At 40.9% G+C, this 24,920-nt stretch overlaps 1 protein-coding gene across 5 annotated transcripts in view; it reads left to right on the top strand.

The window, feature by feature from the left end:
* Positions 1-218: 218 nt before the first annotated feature.
* Positions 219-24,920, top strand: part of stim1a (stromal interaction molecule 1a) — a 34,105-nt gene continuing 9,403 nt past the window's right edge. Inside the window, exons 1-9 of one of the 5 annotated variants that reach the window (XM_049575977.1) lie at positions 219-402; positions 1,177-1,309; positions 5,097-5,227; positions 8,380-8,494; positions 10,312-10,423; positions 10,904-11,019; positions 17,140-17,317; positions 24,223-24,400; positions 24,580-24,615. In XM_049575977.1, the coding sequence (XP_049431934.1) occupies positions 1,189-1,309; positions 5,097-5,227; positions 8,380-8,494; positions 10,312-10,423; positions 10,904-11,019; positions 17,140-17,317; positions 24,223-24,400; positions 24,580-24,615 (987 nt within the window). In that variant the 5' untranslated portion in view covers positions 219-402; positions 1,177-1,188. Of the gene's footprint in view, positions 403-704; positions 886-1,176; positions 1,310-5,096; positions 5,228-8,379; positions 8,495-10,311; positions 10,424-10,903; positions 11,020-17,139; positions 17,318-24,222; positions 24,401-24,579; positions 24,616-24,920 lie in introns of those variants that run through there. The other 4 variants (XM_049575980.1, XM_049575978.1, XM_049575979.1 and 1 more) reach the window with 4 other exon arrangements.

The raw sequence follows: 24,920 nt of genomic DNA, 5'->3' as shown, positions 1-24,920 counted from the left end.
TCATGAACTAAAATAAGTTTGACATCCCTGCTGAAGAAGGAAGGTTGGAAATTGGTGTAATAGTTCTCATACGTAAAAAATAACATTTCTTTCCATTGTAGTGGCGTAAACAAGCCACTAGATGGCACACTTCAGCAATTTGTTTTACAGCCAGTACACACTCCGGACGTTAGGAGGCGCCGCCTGCTGGTAACAACCAGGGACTCGGTGGCGTAGAGAAAGACAACCCCACTGTCTTTCCACATTCTGCGGCTTTTTCGGTCCAGTCTCGGTCGGGAGAAAGACCGAGACCTTTCCGACAGGAGGTGGAGTTCGCTGTGTTTCAACTCCGGTGACCAGGCATCTGCTGCAATGTTAACATAGAGCTGAGACTACATATCTGCTGCCTCTGATACATGACAGGTAACTTTATATTTATGTTATCCAACATTACGGTGTTCCAGCAGTAACATTATCACGTAGCCTAACGTTAGCTAAAACTACAGCTGCTCTTTATCAGCGTCCCTTGTTTGACTTGCGGTGTCTTGTGGTTAACGTTAGCTAACCGTCAGCGGTGGCTAGCGTACGTGTGTAGCAAATGCAGTAAGTCGACACCGACATGGACTGAAGAGAATACGGAAGCGTTAGTGTGAAGGCTCTGTAATGTTACTCCCCCTTTGTTGGATATTTCACTTCATTTCCTAGTTAGCCGAGATATGTAGCTAGCTAGTCAGGGCTTGTCAGACAACCACCCACCAGACGCACGGACCAGGCTGCTCTCACTTTTCCTAATCTTATTATTAGTCTCCATTAAGTGATATGTGTATGTGAACATGTCCCCCAAAACCCCGAAGAAAAGCTAAACAGGCAAAATAAGGACTTTCATGTACTAGCAAGCTAGCGACAGTAAGTTACCTTCATTCATTCAGGAAGAAGATGTTCACTTGAGAAGTGATAGCATGTGTCCGCAGTTGCTGCTGCAGGGGATCTTTATGTAACTCACCGTATTTCTTGGTATGCTCTAAGCCGATTAATGCAATTTCCTCTCCTTGGTAAGGTGTCGTCATGTGTCCTAACAGACAAAGTAGCTACACTGTTTTAATTATGACAAATGTTTAGTTGATACACAGAAAGCCCGCAAATGTGTTATGCTACAATTACCAGAATTGTCAAGGGACTTTGCCTTCTTCTTTCCAGCACACACCAGCCATGGAGTTCAACAAACTGCTGACATTGTGGATACTTTGCTTGTGTTTCATTGGAGAAAGTTGGACTGAAAAACCAGCTTCACCTACACCCGAGAGTCCGACTGTTGAAAATGGGGTGTCAGGTGAGTAATCAATAATGGCATTAATTTGTTGTATCATTACAAAAAGACTATTTTTATTCACCTCTTTAGCTAAGATGACACACTACTGGCAGAAGGGTTACTCTTCGTGCCACATCTTTGTGATGGTGCAGGCACTAAATGTGGCCACGCTGAGAATAGTCCGGCTGGCATTCTCCATTAAGCTCTGTCCTCCAACTCAGATCAAACCACCAAGTCAAACTGAGCCAATCGATCTATTGTTTAGTGTAGCACATGAGCAGGGCTTTAAGTAATTTCTGAATCAGGTCATTATAATCAAGATGTTATTATTTCCAAAAAATCGTGAATTAGAATCAACACATTGCAAATATTCCCCAAACATTTGGCTGACATTACATCATAAACTGTTATTCTTTATCACACTTTGTTCGTTTTTGTATATATAAAGATAAAGTGGCCTGGCACAAGTCAATGCAATCATTACATGATTGTCTGCACAGTGCTAAAGAGGACACCATAATGATATTATGTCGACACTCATATCTTGGATTTGCACTTCTCGTCATGTGTCACCAAAATTCTTAACTATGAAACCTAATGCGTTGACTCGCATGTTAAAGGCAATTTGGGACTCTCACAACAGCATACTCCTGCAGTGACTTACTGCACTACATTTACGGCACAGTTTTTGTTTCTTTTTCGTGGATGGTTTGATTTAAAGCTAAAACACGAGTGAATTTAACAAGCTCCTCTTTGGAAAAAAATGCTGAAAAATGCTTTTTAGATGAGGCCCTCAATCACTGACAATCTCTCGCCTCAGTCTATGAAGTGATTTCCCATGAATCATAACAATGGTTACATCAGTTAAGCACATTTTGAAACTGCAAAACAGACCGTGAATTGTGAAACCCGAGTCTACTTGGGACAAGTATGAGCGAGTTATGACATACCATGACTCAGGTTTTTTTTTTTTAAAGTGTGGTAGTGTAAGAGTTTGTATCTGTTGATAAAAGGCACAACCGTTGCTCAGATTAACATTTTGAAATCCTTATCTTGACTTGACTGTCTAAACGTTAAGCAACAACTGGGCAAAGACAAACTTGCATGGTTGTAATCTTTACTGCTTACTTGTGTGGTTAAACAGGAACTACTGAGACATTGTCCATGTTGCTCATACACATTTTGCACTTGAAGCACATTTTTTAACTAGTGTGTGTCACATGTCCAAAGAGGCCTCAGTGAGGGGAAAAAATTATTCTTGACAGTGATTTTCAAAGCATGACAGGTATCCTGAATGGCAATACGACAATAGTAACTGCTGCAGTTATGAAGTAACAAAGTTATGGAGTGTGTTTTACATCAACACGCAGGCACACAGAATGACTTATGTAACGCAAGCTCTTAAAAAAAGCAGGCTGACTGGTATGTAAATATCTTATCTGGTGTCTCCGGAGGTTTGCAAGCCAAATGAGAAAGAGGGCCACATTGGGTGTATGAGAGCGTTGCAGGTGCAGGCTTTCACCAGAGTAACTGTCTGTCTTTGTTTAACATGGCGAGTGTGAATGAGCGAGAGTAATTGCCTTTTCGGTATGTGGCTTTGCAGGTTTCCTAAAGCTGAATGTTTGTATACTTTGGCTCAAAAATTAACCTTTCACTACACCAAAGCTCCCTTTGTGTATCAAGCCTTCTGAGTTCATGTACAAGGCACAATTTGCCAACTACAAAAACTTTCACACAGTGACTATTGCAAAGATAAATCAGTGACACAGTTTATTTTCCCTTTCGCTTCTCTATTTGCTCGGCCAACCTGTCATAACATATGGTTCAGTGAATAAAGAAAACCTGGACTGATATGAGTTGATCCGTGGGTGGGGGCATTATGCTGTAAATGCTAGCTCAATGCAAGCCAAATGTCTGCAGTTGAATATGAACTATTGTGTGGGTGACAGTAATTAATGATGACTCAGAATCAGTCGAGATGTATGGACCTGAGTTCGGTCATTTATGAAAAGGGAAGTGAGTTTGATTATGCATACCGCTACACCATATTGTTGTGTGAATGCAGGCAATATATTAAACAATGGTTGTTTGGGAGTTCGTGTTATCAAAAAAATACCTGGTACTATCAGAGTAAAGAAGGAGCAGGTCACCTTACAGGCAGACTTAAATGTTGTGATTAGAAAGGTTAAATTCAAATTTTGATGGTAAGACGCAATCTTATTAATGAAGACCAAGTGTAGGGAACTGCAAGCCACCTCCTCATGTTGGTGAGCAAGGCCTGCCTCCTCTTTCTTCACCTTCTTCTTTTGTGGTTATAATGTAATGAAATTCTCAGTAAAGCAAACTGTTCAACTTATGCTTCTTATATATACTTAATCTAACCAGGAAAAGGCCTCTCTGAGATTGGAAATCACAAATTAACTGGCGTGTCCAGGCTCAGATAGCAGCAGCACATAGAACATAGAGGTTATATAAAACCGATTTAAATTGAATTGAATAAAATATACGCTTCTGGAGGTTTCGGGGGGGTTACTTATGAATGCACTTCAACCATGCTGCTTTAAATTGAAATTCACATTCAAACTTACTGTGTTATTACAGGTAGCCTGCCATGCCTTTTCACACAACTCCTGAGTGTCTGCAGTACATGCCAAACAAGGTTTCCTCTTAGTGGGAGTGGCAGCATTATCTCTGATCTATGGCAGAGGATCACTAATCCCTCAGGACTCTAGATAACCGAGAGAGAGAGAGATGAGCATTTATCACAGAAGCACATATTTCTGATTTATCTACAATTAATTGTGGAGCCTTACATACTAAAATTCTCACAAGTTACCAAGGCCTGACTGTCAAACTGCTGGATGCAGTTGAACCTAAGCATTTATACTAACTCAGGTTTGCTGTAATGAAACAGAACTGTGAAATCTACATTGACAATAGATTTTAAAAAAGCATAATTGTTAAAAGCTGATCCATCTTGGCACATGGCCCTTTTTTGCTCTGCACAGTCATGGTATCTTGCTTCCTGGTAACATCCCCACATTGACTGCAAGGCTTTACATAAACAAGGCTTTGTCTTCAGCCAAGGAATTTTGCAGTTCATTTATATTAGCGCGAGAGAGGGTGAGGGAGGGAAATCCAACCAGGGACTTTGTATTCTGACTTTTCTGCTAAAAGCACAAAAGGTTAAAAGCCATGAACCTTTTTGGCCAACACAGGATTAGTGGAAGTTAAGAGAGCTAATGTAGCTTTGAGCTAAAATGAGTACTTCAGATTGTTTATACTGTCTATATTTAGATGACCTGTCTTTTAAAACAATGTCATTAGATATCTCTGACACTGCTAAAAAAATCACACATTTGGTGCTGAAATGTAAATATATGGATATAAATATTTGTCTTATCACATAGCAACAAAAAGGACCATTACATAAGATTTTCTTCAAACATCTTTTGAACAGACCTATTCATTCACAGTGTAGGTCCTGCTCACTTATAGAGCACATGCAAGTTCAGTAACTGTCTTGGTGTTTTTGGAGATCCCAGATGACAAAGCAAGTGGAAAAAAGAAAAATAGAGAAATGAATTACACATGTCAAGTTTTTGGTGTTTTCAAGAATCAGTATAAATGATATCAAAAATGTATGTAAAGAACTGTTGTAGGAAATAGAGGTTGTTTAATTGCCTTGAACAGTGAATGAAGACTTTTGTCCCCTCAGTCTTTGTAGTAGTAGTGGTAGCAATACTGCTAATAAGTTTCCAAGTTGCATGTTACCACTATCTCAAGATGTCTTCTTTCTCTCCACCAGATCTGTGTCGCATCGACGAGCCACTATGCAAAGATGAGAACGCCATTCTCAGCTACGAGGCTATCCGTAGTATCCACAAGCAGATGGATGATGACGCAAACGGCAATGTAGACGTCGTAGAAACAGACGGCGTAAGTATCAGCCTAAAAATGAATAATCAATAGGAGCTGCTGCTCTGTTGGACAGGGTACTCTTGTTTGTGTCGGTGGTCTTCATTCAGTCTGAAGAGGCTTACAGGTATCATTATTGTAATCCTGTGTCATCTGACTCGTCACAGGATTTGCTGCTGAGATGGTCAGTTAATCATAGCCGTGTAATGTGCTTAACTTACTCTGAGTAACTGGAGGATTAGTCCTGTTTCTGCCTCAGTGCCCTTTTTACAGAAGTTTTTGTCAATAATTAACCTAATTCACATTAAGTATGTTTGTATCTGGTGTGTATGTTGTAGACACTGATGTTGCCACATTTATACAAACACATCGTAAAAGGGATATTATGACACTATTAATCAGTTTGTGTGGGTTATATATTTGAAAGGCATGATGGATAGTGTGAGCTGCTTTTCTTTTCAATACAGTGGAGTATAGTGAAAGCGCTGTATAAACAGATACAGTTTATGTCCATTTACAGCCATTTAATGCTCATCAGAAGTCAAGTTGCTTCTCAGATGTCACTGGTGCCTTTAAGACACTGTCTGGTGTCCATTTAGCTTGTCTAAACGACACGTTGTAGCCTTGAGGAGGCCTCCTCTGGAGCCTCATTTCACTCTGGTTCAGTCTGTTGCATGTGGTTGAGGTCAGACCAAAGCCGTCTCTGCTTTTAGAAGAGGCACTTGGTATGCAAATACTCCAAAGGCAAAGAATCAAGTGCTACAGTTAGCAGGCACATCTGTAGTGGCTTTGAGCTGAGTAATAGAAAGCTCAAAACGATTAAGAGCACTTCAAGTCAGTAGCTGGACTTCCTGTTATCACACGGTGATTAAATAAAGAGGAAAGATGATTTCTTTATGACCAAGATCAAAGTCTGCATCTGGCTTTTTGGAGTGAGCTTCAAGCCTCAGCCACATTGTACAGGCCCTACTAATTTTCCCATGAATAGATTTTCAGGAGCGTGATGTTTCACCTGCTTTACAGACCGTCTCTCTCTACCCTGTAGTGAAATCCTCCCACACAAATCTATCAAGAAAGAAAGGCATCATGACTTATTACTGTCTACCACCCATGGTGCATGAGTTGGCTTTTGTGGGAGTGGAAGATGTTATGTATGTGAGTTAGCCTACAATATAGTGGGCAACCAGTAGTGTGGTTCCATTGGCCAGCAGTTGACCACTACCTCTCCAATGGGGGCGAAACTGGATTCTAAGCGCCATAAATTTTGTTTTGTTGCCACTTACTATGTGCAGTGGTGTCTTGTGTACAACATGCAGGGTTCTCATTTTCAAACAGATATGCCTAAAAGTAATCTAGAGTCTTATATGTTGTTTCTATTACCCTTAACAATACAGAAAACAAAGTTGTGTTTTTTTTGGAAATGTTATATGTTTGGCTAGTCAAATGTCATGTTAACCCCCAAAGTGGAACTCAAAAGATGCTTCACAATGTTTATTATGCTCAGCTTGTAGCTAGGTATTTGTTTGTTTGAGTTACACTTAGAGGACAAGTTCAACATTTTGGGAAAGACTAGCTCAGTAGCCGGTGGACTTATATTAATAGAAAGACTAGAAACAAAAACAGAGCAACATCATGCTCTACCATCACCACGAATAATCACTGATTAACACCATATCAACACAAGTTGCAGTTTTACTGAGGGAGATTATGAGTAGGGTTGCATTGGTATGAGCTTTTCATCGTATGATATTCGTCTCAGAAAATATCACTGTATACAGTGATGCAAAATTATCATTATTATTATCAGCTACAGTGACCCTCAGGGGACTGAAAACATTTTTTTTTGGTTGAAAAACACTTTGTTATCTGTGAAAAGTCTGACAGGCAGTCAAAGAGGAAAGAGAGATGCACTCACGTAGGTGAGATTCTCCACTCAGTTGCTTTTTTTTTTTTTCTCGATACTTTAGATAAGCAAATGGAGACAGTATGATGTCAGTTTTCATACCACAGTTTAATGTTTCATGGTATCCTGCTCCAAACCAAGTTGTGTCAGACTCTTCCTGGCTGGAGTCGCGCTGGTTGTCTTGCAGTCTCGCTGTGATGATAAAACTTGACGAAAGAAAATGACAAAGGTGTTTTTACATGACAATTTGTGACAAGACTGGCAGCAAGAAAACAAGAGTATTTCCCAAAGTGTTGCACTCTTACATAATCATTGTGACAGCCAGTTAAACAGCTTAAATAAAATTACCTCAATAATTTTAGCCCTTGAAATTGAAAGTCACAAGCTTTAGTTGAAACTAAATAATGACAATAAAATAATGGTGAATTATAATGAAAAAAGTATTTGACTCTCAGAATATTCGTGTTAAAACACTCAAATTAATTTTACCAAAAGACCCACAAGTGGCTGACCTAAAAAAACAAAAACAAAGGCAGTGAACTTTTCTGTGGTGAGTAGGTCCCTTTTGACAGCAAAATATTTGTTACACTTTATGCCACAAAACCTCTCTATTTCATGCTCTGCTGATTTTCAATCATATCGCTGTCTGGCTTTTAGATATTGATGATCAACACTCTTGTAATACTGAGAAACTATTAACATGAGTGTGGAGGAAGTTCTGAGATGTTCCAGATCATTAAATAGTTAGCGGAAAATCTTAGTAAATTTTCAGGTCATGCGTGGTTGAGATATTTATAGTGTTTTATGTTCCTTTCATAGTGAGTGAAGCGAACACACACGAAAGCCACAAGAACTGCATTTCCTTCTTTATGGAGGTCATAAAGACCGCTGTAGTGAAACAGGTCACACTACCATCCAAACCCCTCAACAGCAATATTCACACAGCATTTAATAAAGTGGTCTTTGTCTACCAGCTATTCATAGGTTTTATTCAGACAACCTCCTCTCAGAAGTACAGTTTGTGCTGTTTAGTATGTGGGCATTCATTTTTGAATTAAGCTTCATCGCAGTGTGTTGGCTCAAACCAAGTTAACTAAAGTTCTGTGTGCTGAGGTTGTGTCAGTAACAGAGACAGAAATGCAGTTCTCTAACAAAGGATAGTTTGCAAGATTTGAGGCTTGTGAAGTGTTACAGCTACTTTTTTTTCCAGTTACCATTTGTACAAGATGGATTCTTTGTAACCACTGTAAACATCCTTGTCATTCTGCAGTTCCTGAGAGAAGATCTAAACTACCATGACACGAAGGGCAGGCATAACAGCTTCCACGGGGATGACCAGCTCATCAGTGTGGTGGACTTGTGGAACGCATGGAAGGGCTCTGAAGGTACTGCTTTGAAGCATTTCCCCCCTCAGGGCCAGCAGTAACTGCACATGCAGCCCTTTTGACTTGTAGACCCCAGACATTGTTTTGCACATTGATTTTACATGAAACACTCTCGTGACTGTGGTTATTGGTCTGTGTAACAGTGTTTTTAAAGTCAGTAAATTGTGACTGAAAGTGTGGGTCACACTGACATAACCCCCGCTTGACCCTCTCACTTGCCCAACACAGGAGCAAGGCAGCTGATCAGGTGGCAGGTCAAGCAAAGTGCAGTCTCCTTATCAGCTCTAGCTAGTAGCAAAGCGGACATCGTTGACTCTGTCAGCACAAAATTCACATCCACACTCTCACCTCCTTCAGCCTATCTGTTTGGCTAGGCTATCGTGTACTCTTTAAGATCACTTTTCATGTGCTGTGTCTGGCACCCGTGTCTTTTCACACCCTTTCCTCTGGCTGCCTCTCTCCCCTTTTTTTGCACGTAGTACTGACTTATCCTGCATTGCAGTTTCTTGACAAGGCTCTGGAGGTTTGGAGCCAGGAAACTGGGTTTTTTGTTCAAGAGAGCAACACATTAACACAGACGGCCCACACTATTGACACACTGCCAGGAGCTGGGGAGTATATTTTCCTTCCCCAGTCATTACTGTGGGCATGCCAATGTATGCAATGCTGCGTGATACCTCATAGATCATTCAGCATACAGCTGCACATGGCCATATATGTTTCATGTGTCAAGCAGCCTATACAGTGCAGTTAAAACATGTTATGACAGTGATACATTGTTGTTTTGGTTCTGTACATTGGGTTTGAAATCAAAGAATATCTATGAGGTTCCTGCCGAATGGTGTTAACATTCATTTCAGAGCAGTGTACGTAGAAAGCAGACATTGAGAGACAGACAGTATTTGGACAAGTTAACACGGCCTTTGCTACAGTCATCATATTTAATATTTCTTAGCACATGTTTTATAATCACTGTTTGCTTGAAGTCTGTGACCCACAGACGTCAGCAGACACTTGGCTTCTTCCTTGGTGATGCTCTGCTTGGCCTGTACTGCAGCTATTATCAGTTCTTTCTAGTGTAGGGGGGATTTTTTGCCCTCAGCCAGTTCGTGAAACACATGAACAGTTGGACTGAGGTCAGCTGACTGACCATTTGTCCCCAAGAAATATTTCATAACCGTTTATTTTTTTTCTGATTCTGTGGGTTCAGTGTTTTAAAATGAGTGGCTGAAAAGCAACAGGCTTACAAGTACAATGTTTGACTCAATTAGGGTTGAAGTGGTAAACGGTTTCAGGGTATACCATGGTATGAGAGTTGATAGTAACCATACCATGTAAAATGCAAACGGACAAATAATCTCACCTGCTTATGCCCATCTCCTTTCTTCCTTGAATGCCTGTCAGACTTTCTACAAATACCTTCTTAAAAATGGAGACAAGTTTCAATTTTAGTCGAGTGTGAACTCTTCTGATGTCATTTGTTTAAGGGTTGTTGCAACTGAGGATAATAGTTATGATAATACTAATATTATTAATTGTGCAGTACCATATACGGGGATACCTTGAAACCATGATATTTTCTGAGACGGTTATCATACTGTGAAAATCTCATACCGTTGCAACCCTACACTCAATATAGATGTGAACACCATTGAATATTGTTGAAGATAATTGTCAGCTGTTCAACCACAACTGTTGTTTCAACAATGATGGAGACATATTGCCATCATGTTGCCTTGGATGAATGAGAAGCAATAAGTACTGTAACTGAAGATTTATTTATTTATTTATTTATTTATTTATTAACTTCCCCTCAGTGTATAATTGGACAGTGGATGAGGTGGTGGAATGGCTCATCACCTATGTGGAACTGCCGCAATACGTGGATGCCTTTCGCAAGATGAGTCTTAATGGAAGTGCCATGCCAAGGTAAGAGCTGTTAAGACCTTTCTAACTTTTTTAACTACTCCAGATAAAAAATGTGCCACCAATCAGTTGTGGTTTATACGACTGGTAAGACATTCTTTTAAAATGGAATACTTAAGCAAAAGTGATAAGACTCAAGCTACTCATAACCACAGTGATGCACAATGTGGGGCTGATACCGACACACATATTATTGACTTCACACAGCTTTTTTAGTGCCAGCAATTAAAGCCATTTACTTAACTGTCTTTTGAAGTGAATGAAACACCATTCCCTGTTCTGATCACTCAGTGTCAGTTGTATTCCCTTTATTTTAATTTCCAACAATCAGTGTATCTGTTTACCATTACTGTTTTAAATCTGAGTGGCTGGATTTACAAGATTTGTGAAGGGGTCACATTACACATGGCTCATAATGGTTTACACCCTTTGCGCTTCCTTTATTTGTTCCTGCAAAATGACCGTGTGTCTGTTTTCTCTCAGGCTCGCCGTAAAGAACACCACTCTGACACACTCTATTCTGAAGATTTTGGATCGCAGCCATGTGCAAAAGTTGCAGCTCAAAGCTTTGGACACCGTACTGTTTGGAGCGCCCCTGAGTATGTGACGTTATTCTTTTTTAATTCCTGTTGCAGCTCTGATTCATACAACATCGTTTTATCGTTGTTTTGTTCCAGATACTTTAAAACCCTGACCTGACATAAGAAGGAGGGTTCTGTTTTTATTACAGTCTTTATTAGGGTTTAGATTTTAGTCCCATTTCCAATTAATAAGCAGGATATCTCAAAAATGTGTCTACAGAATTCAGTAAAATTTGGTGGAAAGACATAAATACTCTACTTACATGGATGCTAAAAAATCCTGTCACGCACTCTACTTTTCTATTATTGCCATTTTCACTGAGATACTGATCTATTTGTAGATTTAAAAAGACATAAAACTTCAAAACAAATTTGATGGATTCTGCATCCTTGACAGTTATGTGCACCCAAAATGCTTCATAGCTGTTCCAAATGAAAGGCATTACTTAAACTGGAAATATGTTGGAACCGGTTCACGGAGCGTTTTTAAACATCTTCGAAATGACTCAGTTGATACATGAAAAACAGAATAGCTTCACTTGAATTTCGAGAACATTACTGTGACACATCCTGAGGAAGGTTTGAGTTTGTATTAACAGCCTACCACCATTACCAACATCCTGACCACTGTTGTCTGCTACTCTCACTTTTCATCAGCACCTTGTCCCAATGATATGTTGTTTGCCTCATTTATTTATTCAGTCACTTACTCATCTACCCACTGGTTTAGTAATTTACTCACTTTTGTCGGCCCACCGTTGATATGTGGGGGAAATCCTGTTACTACCTGTATCGGTTTCAGGGATTGAGGAAGTGAGCTGAGAGTTAGACCACACTGCTCTGTATTCCAGACACTCCCCTCTGCGTACTGAGACAAATAAACACACCACTCATCCTCTCTCTCTCCTTCTCCAGTATCACTGCTCCACGTCTGTAACTACAGATTGTAGTTCTTCAGGTTTTTGAGTTTGTGAGTTCTTCACATCACAATGGTTGGGGTGTGTCTCAGCTGTCATACCTCTTGGCAGGACTTTATATTTTTTTAACTAATCTGTGTTGACACTGTGAAAACATGTTCCCAGAATGACTGCCAAAATTCTGTTATTTTTTTCAATGAAAAACAACATATTTGTTGTTGAAAGCTTAGTAACTGTGTGACAGTTAAAAACTAACATTGTGCATTACTGAGCTAGAAAACTATGAACTAAGTGTTGTGAAAATATAATGCAGAGACTTCCCTAGCCTTGAGGTTCAACTCTGCCTTTCTGGAAAACAACTAAGATGGATAAGAAGAGAAGTGGAACGGTGGATATTTGGAAGAGAAGTATTAATGAGGGCAGACATGTGATCATTAGAGAAAATGTAATGAACCATCATAGAAAGCAGTCATTTGCATTAGAAAGAATTTGCACAGGGGGACAGTGTGAAGCGGTCTGTGTCTGGCATGTGTCATTGTGGATGTGTTTGGTTAGAGTCACACCCGAAGGAAGACATTAGCGAGCGCTGTCTGGCTGTGACAGCCTCTCAAAGCCAGGGGGGCTCACTCACAGTCCATCTGACTCACTGTAGAAAGCAGCAGCATTTTAAGACACATCTCACAATGGGTTGATCCTAATCTAGTGGACAGTTGTGTAATAGTAATTAACCCAACCCATTTCCTGTTTTGTGGTTAATTAAATGTCACTTTATGCTCTCTTGGTGGTATCTGTGGGAGGCAGTGAATGTAGTGTTGACTGTATCTAACTTGGGTGATGACTGAGGGGAAACTGTGTTTCCTGTTTAGGACAGATAGTGTTGTAAGAGCAATAAATAGAACCAAGAGGATAGTATAGAATAAGGATATTATTTTGTATTATCTCAGCGATAATGCACAGTATTTCCTTAAAGCATCTGTGCTCAGTTACAATGTAGACCAAAACAAATTTAGCACACATGCATTTCAGTTTAAATATCGTGACCTCATCTGGAGTACTTGTCCTCTTGGTCATTAAGAGGCAGGGCTTGAAATACTCGTTCTGTGTACATGCACTGGCACATGTAACTTTGAAAATGACATGCACCAAAAACATTTTTACCTGCACAGATTTGATTTGATTTAGGGATGCACCGAATATTTGGTAACCGAATATATTCGGCCAAATATTGCAAAACAAAACACACATTCAGTAATCGGTGGAATAAGTGAAAAGCAAAGCTGGATAATAGCGGTGTGTTTTGATGACGCAATCCAACAGCGTGATTTGTTTTCCACAGAGCTCTATGTTGCAAGCATTTTGCTCACATTTGCGACTAAAAATAGTTTTGTGCGAGCAAAAGGAATCATTCAGGAGCATGCTGTGCGAGTACAGATTTCAACCAGCAGCAGAAACAAAAGCCAAATCCTGCCGGTTGTGGGTTGAACGAGGGTCACAGACACAGACAGAAATACGTATTCCTGTCAAATAGTGGCCATAGTGCTCCACGGTGCAAGATAACGGCTTACCGGCAACGGAGAAGCCCAGTTCCAGGTCAAATAATTTCCTCTTCTTGGTGTCACGACCGCCCAAAAGGACCTGGACAGCTGAGCCGTGGCGGCACACGGGTATGTGGCGAGGAGAAACGAGCCGTTCACATTTCTGTCTTTGTGGCAGGTAACGGCCCACAAACCTGACCGCACTTTAGGGACTGTTCTTTACTTAGAACTTTTCATCTGCAAAAACTAATGAAAAACTAAACAACGGCATTCGGTATTCGGCCAAGCGTTTAATTTTATTCAGCTTTGGCCACAAATTTTCATTTTGGTGCACCCTAATTTTATTTATTAATACCATTTTGTGTATTTCTCCTTCTTTCTTGGTACTTCCATTGCGGCTAGATCCAGCTGAAAGAAATCCAACGTAGACCGCTGCAACTTTTTCTTTTTTTTAATAGTGCTTCAAATAAGAGGAAATTTTCATTGTGTTAAAATGTAATTTAAGCTGACTGTTCCTTTATTTTTCTCATAAGCCGTGCAGAAAAATAAGTTCATATTTAAGTTGTCATAGTCAGAGTCACACTTAACAGGATTACAATTAAAGAAAACCTCCAAACCTTTTAAGGAAAACGTTTAAAATTAAGGATATTTCGAATGTTTTGCAATACATTACAAAACAATTGACGTGGTGCTGCAACAGCACAAATTGTTGTGCATCAAAATCTAAGTGGCAGCTGGCTTGTCAGGGTTTTATCCGTCTTTTTATGCCGCAACATTGTTAGTTATTCAGTAGTTTTCCATTGCATGACAAAATGGACATACGGTGTGAGAGCATGTTGAAAGTGTCAGTTGCTTGAATATCATGGCCAGTGCATAGGAGTCAGCACTAGCAGCCCTATACAACATATTTTCTGTACCAAGTTATATGTGCTGGTGCATGCAGAGTCGAGAATTATGTTGACAGCTCAAATTTTACATGCACTACCATGCATATAGACATGGTATTTCGAGCCCTGCGAGGTGATTATCTGCATATACCGGCCTAAGAAGAGACAGGAGCAGTGGTTAGATGCTTTCGTGTAGATTAACTTTGACTCTGATGAACTCTGTGTACTTTATACTGTAAGCATGTTTGTAGGAATATACAGTGGAGAGAACAAGTATTTGATACACTGCCGATTTTGTGGGTTTTCCCACTTACAAAGTATGTAGAGGTCTGTAATTTTTATCATAGGTACACTTCAACTGTGAGAGACAGAATCTAAAACAAAAATCCAGAAAATCACATTGTATGATTTTTAAATAATTAATTTGCATTTTATTGCATGACATAAGTATTTGATCACCTACCAACCAGTAAGAATTCCGGCTCTCACAGACCTGTTAGTTTTTCTTTAAGAGGCCCTCCTGTTCTCCTTACCTGTATTAACTGCACCTGTTTGAACTCGTTACCTGTATAAAAGACACCTGTCCACACACTCAATCAAACAGACTCCAACCTCTCTACAATGGCCAAGACCAGAGAGCTGTGTAAGGACATCAGGGACAAAATTGTAGACCTGCACAAGGCTGGGATGAGCTACAGGACAATAGGCAAGCAGCTTGGTGAGAAGGCAACAACTGTTGGCGCAATTATTAGAAAATGGAAGAAGTTCAGGATGACGGTCAATCTCTCTCGGTCTGGGGCTCCATGCAAGATCTCACCTCGTGGGGCATCAATGATCATGAGGAAGGCGAGGGATCAGCCCAGAACTACATGGCAGGACCTGGTCAATGACCTGAAGAGAGCTGGGACCACAGTCTCAAAGAAAACCATTAGTAACACACTATGCCGTCATGGATTAAAATCCTGCAGCGCACGCAAGGTCCCCCTGCTCAAGCCAGCGCATGTCCAGGCCCGTCTGAAGTTTGCCAGTAACCATCAGGATGATCCAGAGGAGGAATGGGAGGTCATGTGGTCTGATGAGACCAAAATAGAGCTTTTTGGTATAAACTCCACTCGCCGTGTTTGGAGGAAGAAGAAGGATGAGTACAACCCCAAGAACACCATCCCAACCGTGAAGCATGGAGGTGGAAACATCATTCTTTGGGGATGCTTTTCTGCAAAGGGGACAGGACGACTGCACCGTATTGAGGGGAGGATGGATGGGGCCATGTATTGTAAGATCTTGGCCAACAACCTCCTTCCCTCAATAAGAGCATTGAAGATGGGTCGTGGCTGGGTCTTCCAGCATGACAACGACCCGAAACACACAGCCAGGGCAACTAAGGAGTGGCTCCGTAAGAAGCATCTCAAGGTCCTGGAGTGGCCTAGCCAGTCTCCAGACCTGAACCCAATAAAAAATCTTTGGAGGGAGCTGAAAGTCCGTGTTGCCCAGCGACAGCCCCGAAACCCGAAGGATCTGGAGAAGATCTGTATGGAGGAGTGGGCCAAAATCCCTGCTGCAGTGTGTGCAAACCTGGTCAAGAACTACGGGAAACATCTGATCTCTGTAATTGCAAACAAAGGTTTCTTTACCAAATATTAAGTTCTGTTTTTCTGATGTATCAAATACTTATGTCATGCAATGAAATGCACATTAATTACTTAAAAATCATACAATGTGATTTTCTGGATTTTTGTTGTAGATTCCGTCTCTCACAGTTGAAGTGTACCTATGATAAAAATAACAGACTTCTACATGCTTTGTAAGTGGGAAAACCTGCAAAATCGGCAGTGTATCAAATACTTGTTCTCCCCACTGTACACAGCCCTCCTGAAAGGTCATTGAGCACAAGTTTGACTTATGTGCCTTTTACTGTATCATACACAGGGTTCATGTGAAGAGAGATGTGTGCTGTTGATCCATGTTGTAAATTTGTCTGTCGGTCGCAGCCAGTGGTGCAGGGACATGTTTGTAAAGGACTATGTTTTAAGGGCAAGCTTGTTTCTCTCTCTCTCTGATCTTTTCTCCTAATTTTACTTCCTTTTTGTCTCACTCCAGGAAGTAGAAGTCGTGTTTTTGACATCTCTTTCCCGCACAACCCTTTGCAGGTTTTGCAAGAAAAACTTGCATCATTCTGTGGCTTGCAAGGCTAAAATTCAGGATGTGTGTCTGTTGCTGCATGACATTATTATCAAATGGCAAACAGTCTGTATTGAACCCAAACTTGATTCTGGGGTTAATTTTGAAATAAAGAATCTAATCATAGGCTTATAAATGGGATAGCTGCTTTCTAGCTGCTGTGGCTTTTTATAGCTATGAATCCCTTACAATGACAGCATACTCACACTAAGTTATTATTAGGCTTTGATTCATGGCTCCTCGTGTGTACCAAAGTGTTGTAGTTGCTATTGTTTGGTTTTCTGTGCATGTTCTGGTTGTCAGACTGAAATAGGCAGTGTTAAGCTGGCTTTATCGTGGTCTTTTGCACCAGGCCCCTCTCACCGCAACCTGAACTTGCTACTGACTCTATTTGTGTCACTCCACAACATTTGCAGTATGACTAGGCTATGATCAACACAAGCTTCACACCAACCACATCCTTGTGAAGTTTGCTGATTGTTAGCAGCTTTATCTTGTGATCTTGATATACCTGTATATTGCCTGGTTGAAATAAACATTCTCTTCTGTAGGTTTGTCTTGTGATTTTGATGTTTATCGTCATACATAAATGTGACTTTTTTATTTTCCTCTTTCTCTCAGTGAATAGACATAACCACCTGAAGGACTTCATGCTGGTCGTGTCAATAGTCATCGGCATGGGTGGCTGCTGGTTTGCCTACATTCAGAACCGCTACTCAAAGGACCACATGAAGAAGATGATGAAAGACCTTGAGGGCCTGCAGAGAGCTGAACAGAGTCTACATGACCTGCAACAGAAGTGAGGGTTTTTCCCACCACCCACACAACAAACTGTGTTGTAATCTACCAACACTGCATTGTGCACACACACCATTAGTTTCCACATAAAACACAGCATTAAATATGACACATCTTTTTTTTTTTTTTTTGTCTCATATTAGAGCTTTTTCAGTATCAAACCAATGCATGTATACTCCCCATCTTCTTGTCTACAGTGTAGTTCTGAAAGACTGCCTTAAACTGACTTGAAACTAAATTTACTTCAAGAGTATTCTGATAAATAGACATTACTAAGCTTAAAACTAACATCAGCCGGTGCTGGATTGGCAACACTGCTTACGTGTCTTGCATATGCAGTAAGTTATCTCTCACACACTCCTAGCTCTCTGAGTCTTTCTTTTTGTCCTCTGACACTGCAGTTTTGATAACTAGATGATGGTCTGAACATCAGCCGTACTCATTAATTATAGAGGCTTCGGTGTGTGAAATAGCACCCCTGCTCTTTCACCCTGAATGTTACAGGGGGATTTTTTCAACCAGGTATGTGTTACCATGGTGGTAAGTCTATGCAGACGAACGGTGTTTGACTCCCCCTGTGCTGCCAGCTCCTGGAGCTCTCTGCCCATTCTCCACTCCAGCCAAAATATGCTGTTTGGTGTTATCCAGCACCCAATGGATTTTTGCTTGCAGCATGGGCTGGGAGTTCCTGGCGCTGCCAGTACGGAACAAACACTGTTCGTCTGCACACACTTCCTCATTGTGGTGACACAAACCTGGTTGAAAATTGACTAAGTATGTGTTCAAGGTCTTTTTTTTTTTTTTTTTTACAGAAGTGTATGTCTAGTATTAGCTGAAGCAGGCATTAATTCAAAGAAGGTGGTGTGCAGGGAATTCCGTCACTCTCAGTGATTTTACAGTGTAAATAAGAATTTGCATATAGTGTATCTCAGTCCTATGTATGAGTATTTGCATAGTCATGACTCAGTCATAAGTCATATCCTTCACCAGATTGCATGTACAGAGCTGCATTGTTCTAAAACGGGAAGTGCAAGACTCGAAGAGCTGCAATTTAATTCATTGGACAAAGCTTGAGAGCAGTCTTTCCCAAAGTTTTGGGTTGTGAACCTGTTTTCATTGTGTCACATTTATGACAAGATTTATATGCATGATACATGAATGGTTTAAGGTTAGATTGAGTGCAATCTGAGTTAAGAGGTGGGGTGTAAGAACAGCTAGAATGGCATTTAAACTAGTCTGACAACTCTGTACAACTCACCAATCAGGAAGTGTCATCTGTAGCTTAAAAGGCCATCTTTTAGTTGGAAGCATGTCAACATCTGATGTAAGAGTCAACTGTAATAAGCATTGTATTCACAAAGTAACTCCCAGTACAGTGCATAGCATTTGGCCAGTATCCAAGTATGACTATAAAATCACAGGACAGCGTGATAATTTCTTGCTGTGAGGCTGAAAATGCACATGATCAAAACGTGTAGTTAGTATTAATTGTATATACTGGGAAACACAAAGTATTGTTGGTTGCATTTGCTGGAGTTATACTGACTCTTTGGATGACATCGGTGGTGAAGAGTGAACTTTGCGAAGTGATCTAAAACACACATTGCAAATACAAACTGGATAAGACTTCTGTCAATGGTGGCTAGCTTCAACCTGCATGATCCGGTGTGAAGCTCAGTGATTTTTGGTCTTGACTTGCTGCTCCTTCACACTGAGAGGAGCCAGCTGAGCTGGTTTGTTACCTGGTTCCCCAAATCCTTTCACTGCGGGACATAAATCATCAGTGATCTTTTGAGTATTTGATAGTTGGTAGATTTGTCCCAAAATTGAGTGACCTCTTTGAACCTTGCAGTTGAGCCATTATTAAACAGAGTTTGTGATTGTTTTGTGTCTGCAGTATTGGGTGTGGCACTGTTTCGACAGGACTGATACCTGGTATGCTCTGGCTTAACATGCATCAGGTCATTGCTGCCCTAATGATTGAATATTTTGAAATGAGGTTGTTTTCTTCTTCTTCTTTTTTTTTTTTTTTTTTTTTAAATCACGCCAAAACAGCTAAATGCAAAATCATGAGGATAAAGGTCTAACTATTTTGGTTTTGAAATAGTGTATGAAGTTGAATTTAACCTCTGGAATGGAAAGTGTTTAACCTCTGGGGAGCAGCGACAGGCGTTGCAACATGACTGCATAACATTCCTGTCTTAATGTTTGAGGACACTGAACAGGAAGACATGAGCTGTTGTTGGCATTCTTGCTTCTGTCTATACCACCCTTATTACCCACATGAGTTGCTCTTTGTATCAGCTGGCTGTTTAGGAGACACACGTTGTTAGAACATGAAATGCTCTGTTGAACAGCAAATGGACTATAAAGACATGACTTGGATTTCACCAGCTGAACTGAGATTGGTGTTTGTGTCGGCCTTGGGTTCTCCATTTTCTTTACAGTAAGGCCCTGATCAGACAGTTCATGTTTTTCAGCTTGCTGCATCTTTTTTTATTTATTTAATTTTTTTATTGTTGCTAGGCAGCCACCGATTTACCTGTCCTTATCTTAAAGGGCCAGTGTGTAATATTTGGCATGGTTTATTGTCAATTTGAATCTGAATCTGAATATTCTACCCATTAATATGTTTATACAAGTGTATGATCGCTATAAAATAAAATTCGTTTGGTTTTTGTAGCCTTATAATTATGTTTATATATATATATATATATATATATATATATATATATATAGCAAGGGCCTTGCTTTAGAGAGGTCGCCATCTTGCACCGCCATGTATGTACGGCAGACCAAGTGGACAATCCAGCCAGCCAGAGAACGCATTTCGTGTATATAAATGAACCAACGAAGACAGCGGAAGGAAGGAAGAAGGAGGAAGAAACAGCAGAGTGTTAGTAGTTCGTCGATAGAGGGTAGTGAAAAGTTTTTTTAGTTATAAAGTTTGCGAATGGACCACACTTACCACGCAACAGGAGAGAACGAACCCCAACCATCATCTGCGAGGAAAAGAAGACGCAACTTCACTCCTTGTGATGCACTCTCTGCGGCGCTTTTCCTCCTGATGATATATCTCCCCAACGATGGCAGCAGTAGCACCGAATCCCATTCTGTGCATTCAGCCTCTCTTCTCGCCCGCTCAGCATCCAACACATGGAGTTCCTCATCTGTATGCTCCGGCTCAAACAGGTATGGCTCTGGGTCTGTGTCCGCTACAAGAAACTCTTCAAAATCATGTTCAAAGTCGTCCATTGCAGCTACTATAGTCCGGAGATATTGTTAGGCTAAATAAACAGCTGAGCTCTGTTTACTGGCTACGCTGTCAGTCAGTGTGCGGGCTGGAGATTGAGCAGAGAGGGGAGGGGGTCCCCACTCGGTATGGTAAACAAGTATGTGTGTAAAATTATGAGAAAGAGTCAGAGTTTGGAACGGAGTGGAGTGTTACCGGAGTTTCTGGAGTGCTCAAATAAACGGGCCTTTTTCCCGAACGCTCCTCTGGTCTCCTGCTCGTGAGTGATTCATTACAATATCGTAACATGGTTTAGATTTCTAAATAAACATTCACCTCGTCGCTAGATAGACCTACTCCTGAAAAAGTCGTGCGCAAGGCTTTTTGTCCCTACGAGGCCGCCGTCATTTACCCGACGGGAGGGGTGAGCAAGTGAGCCCTGCAATCTAGAATTTGACCACTGATGTCACTGTTTTCAACCCATTTTACACACTGGCTGCTACACACTGCTATTTTGCTGTGAAGTAAAATTGCACATCTGTACCTTTTTTAAAATCTGCATTAAACATGGACAGGGGAGGGCACTTTCCGGGCTCTGACTGAAGGTGAGAGGCTGTTCCCGAATATTATGTTGGCCACAGGGAAACAGATCAATTTGGGTACAGTATATGAGACCCTCAGAGAGAGGAGAAATCATGTGGCATACCACAAGCTGATCCAAAAGCTTTGCCTGGATGATGGTCGGTTTCAAGCATTATTTTAGGATGAATTTGACAATCTTATGTCAATCATTGGGCCTAATTACAGTTAGTAAAATGTAAGAAAGCGGTTGAGGCCACAATTTGTTCAGATATTTCTTGCAGCTTGCCAGGGGCAATGTTGAAAGTGAGCTAATGTTAGTTTGACACGGATCACATATGCTACCACTTGTTGCCTGCTAATATATGTGATTGGAAATAGGGAAAAGCACCAGTGAAGTCAGGTGCTTTTGTGCTCTGATTTGAAGTTTTTTCAACTCAGTCTATTCAGGTCAGTCCCGCAAAAATGCAAGCGCACAATGCAGAAAACCTCAAGGCACTCAGCAACCCAAAGGCAGCAAGCAAAATGCTTTACTCTCACAATTACAAAATGCCGTCCCAGGCTGCTAAAACAGGCTCTGTCTGGTCAGGACCTAGCACCTTTTCCTATTGCACTGTAGTGTCTCAGTCACGGCTTCTGTGTATGCTTATCTCATATATTTGAGTTGCATTTCTTTGTTGGAGCAGAACAATAAGTTAGTGGAAAGTATTTTTGTGGGATTTGCCTGCTGAATACCAACCAAAAGAGCCATTGACTGCTTTAGTGGGGACAAACTATTGAGGTCAAACTCTCTCCGTCCCTCTGATGGACTGCCAGCCCAGTCTGTGCGTTTCCTCTGTGGTTTGATACTTTGATCACTTGTGAAAACACACCTGCCACTGCCAACTTTGAAGTTGGCTCTGACATTTCTTTGTTGCTAAGCTAATTGCTCATATTTAATTCTCTTCTGTAAATTAAGCCAGAGAGCTTTAAGTGAATCTTAAAGGCACAGAAGTGCAGCAGACATTATTCAGCATGTTCTGCTGTTACCAAAGCTTAGTATAGCTGATTGTACTATCATGTTTGTTTGTTTTTGTTTGGGCCACTTTGTACTGTTTTACATGCAGTACCTTGGCATTATATCTCATATCCCAGCTGACAGTGTGCTTTTTCTGCTGTAATTCAGTTGTGTTGTGCAACCGCATTTAAATCTAATCTGAGGTGGAAGAGCTTAGAAAAAGGCAAAACAAACTAATTGTCTTGTGCCTGTTTCTCATAATGTAGAATATGTCCCATAAAGCATAATGGTTTTAAAATGCCTACTCATTATACTGAGGATTTGCAGGAGCTTGTATTTTAATCTTGTGTATCCCTAATCAAAAGACAATGTCAGAAAAGCTAGCCCATGTATGTGGTTCTCAGCTATTTTGAAGTTGGTCCTAAACTATTCTAAATGTACAGCAGAGCAATGTGGCTGTGGGCAGGGATATTATATTATATTGTAGGTCAGTGTGACAGAAGAGACCTTCATCTGATACAGTACATGCTTTTGGAGCTGAGTGTGTGAGAGAGAGGGAGAGAGAGAGAGAGAGAGGTATGTCCTCTGTCTGTAGCTGTGCCTTTCTTCCTGATCCCTGCTGTCAGCTGCTGTCTTTCCATACCTTCAAGCAGATCCTGTGGTGGTATCAAGTAGCCCGGCCCAGCCATGGCTGCCCTGTTGGGAGAGAGTGGGAGGAGGCTTTGACTGGAGCTGGATTTCCTGGGAGCCTTTTACAGCACTGTTTGACCCAGCCTCTGCCTCGCTGGTGGGAGATGGTGTTAAGCATGACTGCCTCCCATGGCAGCTCTAGTGCTAATTCACCCGCAATTTGATTGGGGTGGGGTGTGCAGACAGACATCCTGGAAAAGGACTGGCGATGAGGACAACAACATCGCATGTGATAGGCATTAATAAGTTAGTTTTCTTTCCACACATTTCATCAGATCAGGGAAATATTGGGGATGTAAGATCCATACAAGTATAATAGTAGCATATAAAAAGTTGTGGGTCATTATTTACCTTCTCCTGCAAAGTCTTCAGAGACAATCTGTCTGCGTCCTGTAAGCCCTGCAATGCAGGTCAGGTGAAACAGCATTTGGTGTCTCCTCACCACGCATTGTAGCTCTGCCAGTGCTCTCAAATCTTAGCTAGAGAATGGCAGAGGTCAGGGTCGAAAGCATTAGCAAGACTGCCCACCACCCACATTTTCCATAGCTAGCTCCGTGGATCAACTTTCATTTCTCTGCGCTTCTCTGCTCCCTCTGCTGTTGTGTTTAGCCTGATAGGAGGAGAGTGCTTCTCCCTAGTGACTAAAATGTAGTACTGCCTCCTGCCCTTAAATGTCTTGAGATTTCTTGCTGTAGTTTTGCAGTGTTATAAGTCGCAGTGTTACATATTAGGACTTGGGAATTATAACTGCTTAGCCAGTCCATTGTTATTACCACCTGGAAGCCCACATTAGGTTTACAGATCAATTTAAATGGTTTATTTTTTGGTTTTAATGGTTTAAATTCATATTCTACTTCTACATACCTATTAATAGCAATACTTATGCTGTGGATTGGGTCTTTTTATAGATTGCACTTACTGCATAAATGATCTGTATATAAATAATAATGTCATTGGTGACAAGCATCTCTTTTTAAAAGTAGACTTTTTAAAGAGGCTAGTTAAAAATATCCCTCATACAAACCCACGCATATATACTACAGGAGCTTTGGGTACCACACTGTACAGTTCTAGAGTTACACTGTGGCAGCTGTTCCTATTCTTCGCTCTGCTCCCTCTGATGTCAGTTTATTGTGGGCTGCCAAGCAGCTGACCATCAGCTCTTTGCTTTCTACATGTTATCCATTGTTTCCGGTGATTCATCACTGATGCAAGTACTACATTCCACACATACATGACACTCACATGCTAACACGTCATACCTGCCACAGAAAATGGCCACAGACGCTGGCATGTACTATGCTATGTTTCTTTGTTTGGCCTTATTAAGCAGCCACTGATGTCTTGCTCCTAAGACAAACTAAGATAAAAAATAAATGTGTGTCTTTGTCGCTCTCCTTGTACTCAGGCTGCAGATCGCCCAGGAGGAGCATCGTACAGTCGAAGTAGAGAAGGTTAACCTGGAGCAGAAGCTGAGGGATGAGATCAACGCAGCCAAGCAGGAGGCCCAACGTCTGAGGGAGCTGCGCGAGGGCACAGAGAATGAACTGAGCCGCCAAAAGTATGCTGAAGAAGAGCTTGATCAGGTACTCGCAAAGTGATAAATGGGATTTACACATTGAGTTTGTAGTTCAGAAAAGGGAAAGGCCTTGAAACTGAGTGAACAGTGTGAATGTCCAAGGTGGCAACTGCACAGTATGTTTAGTTTTATCAGATTCACACTGACTATAGTATAAATACACCCACTGAAGTCTTTGTCCATTAGGAATTTGGCAGGAACAGCGCAGCACATCCCACACAAGTAAGTAAAACACATGAGTATTTGTTTGAAGGACTATCACAATGATCTAATTCAGACACTTTTGTCACATTTTTTTTTCATTCAGAAACACACTGATAATTTTGAAACACACAAGGCTTTCAGATTCTGTGTAGTCTCAAGATGCTTTGAGTTTCATGTTCAGTCTGTGGCATCACTTGCTTGCACTCCCATATTTGGAGGCAAGTATCGGGATCCATCAGTCCTTAGCTTAGAATGCAGTTTTAAATATCTTGAGTTTTATATGCGGGATTAAAACATATCAGTATTTTGTTTGTGTTATATAA

This window comes from Epinephelus fuscoguttatus, linkage group LG5, assembly GCF_011397635.1.
Source record: "Epinephelus fuscoguttatus linkage group LG5, E.fuscoguttatus.final_Chr_v1".
NCBI lineage: Eukaryota > Metazoa > Chordata > Actinopteri > Perciformes > Serranidae > Epinephelus > Epinephelus fuscoguttatus.
The sequence above is the reverse complement of the archived record's forward strand: the minus strand, read 5'-3'. Positions and strand labels throughout refer to the sequence as shown.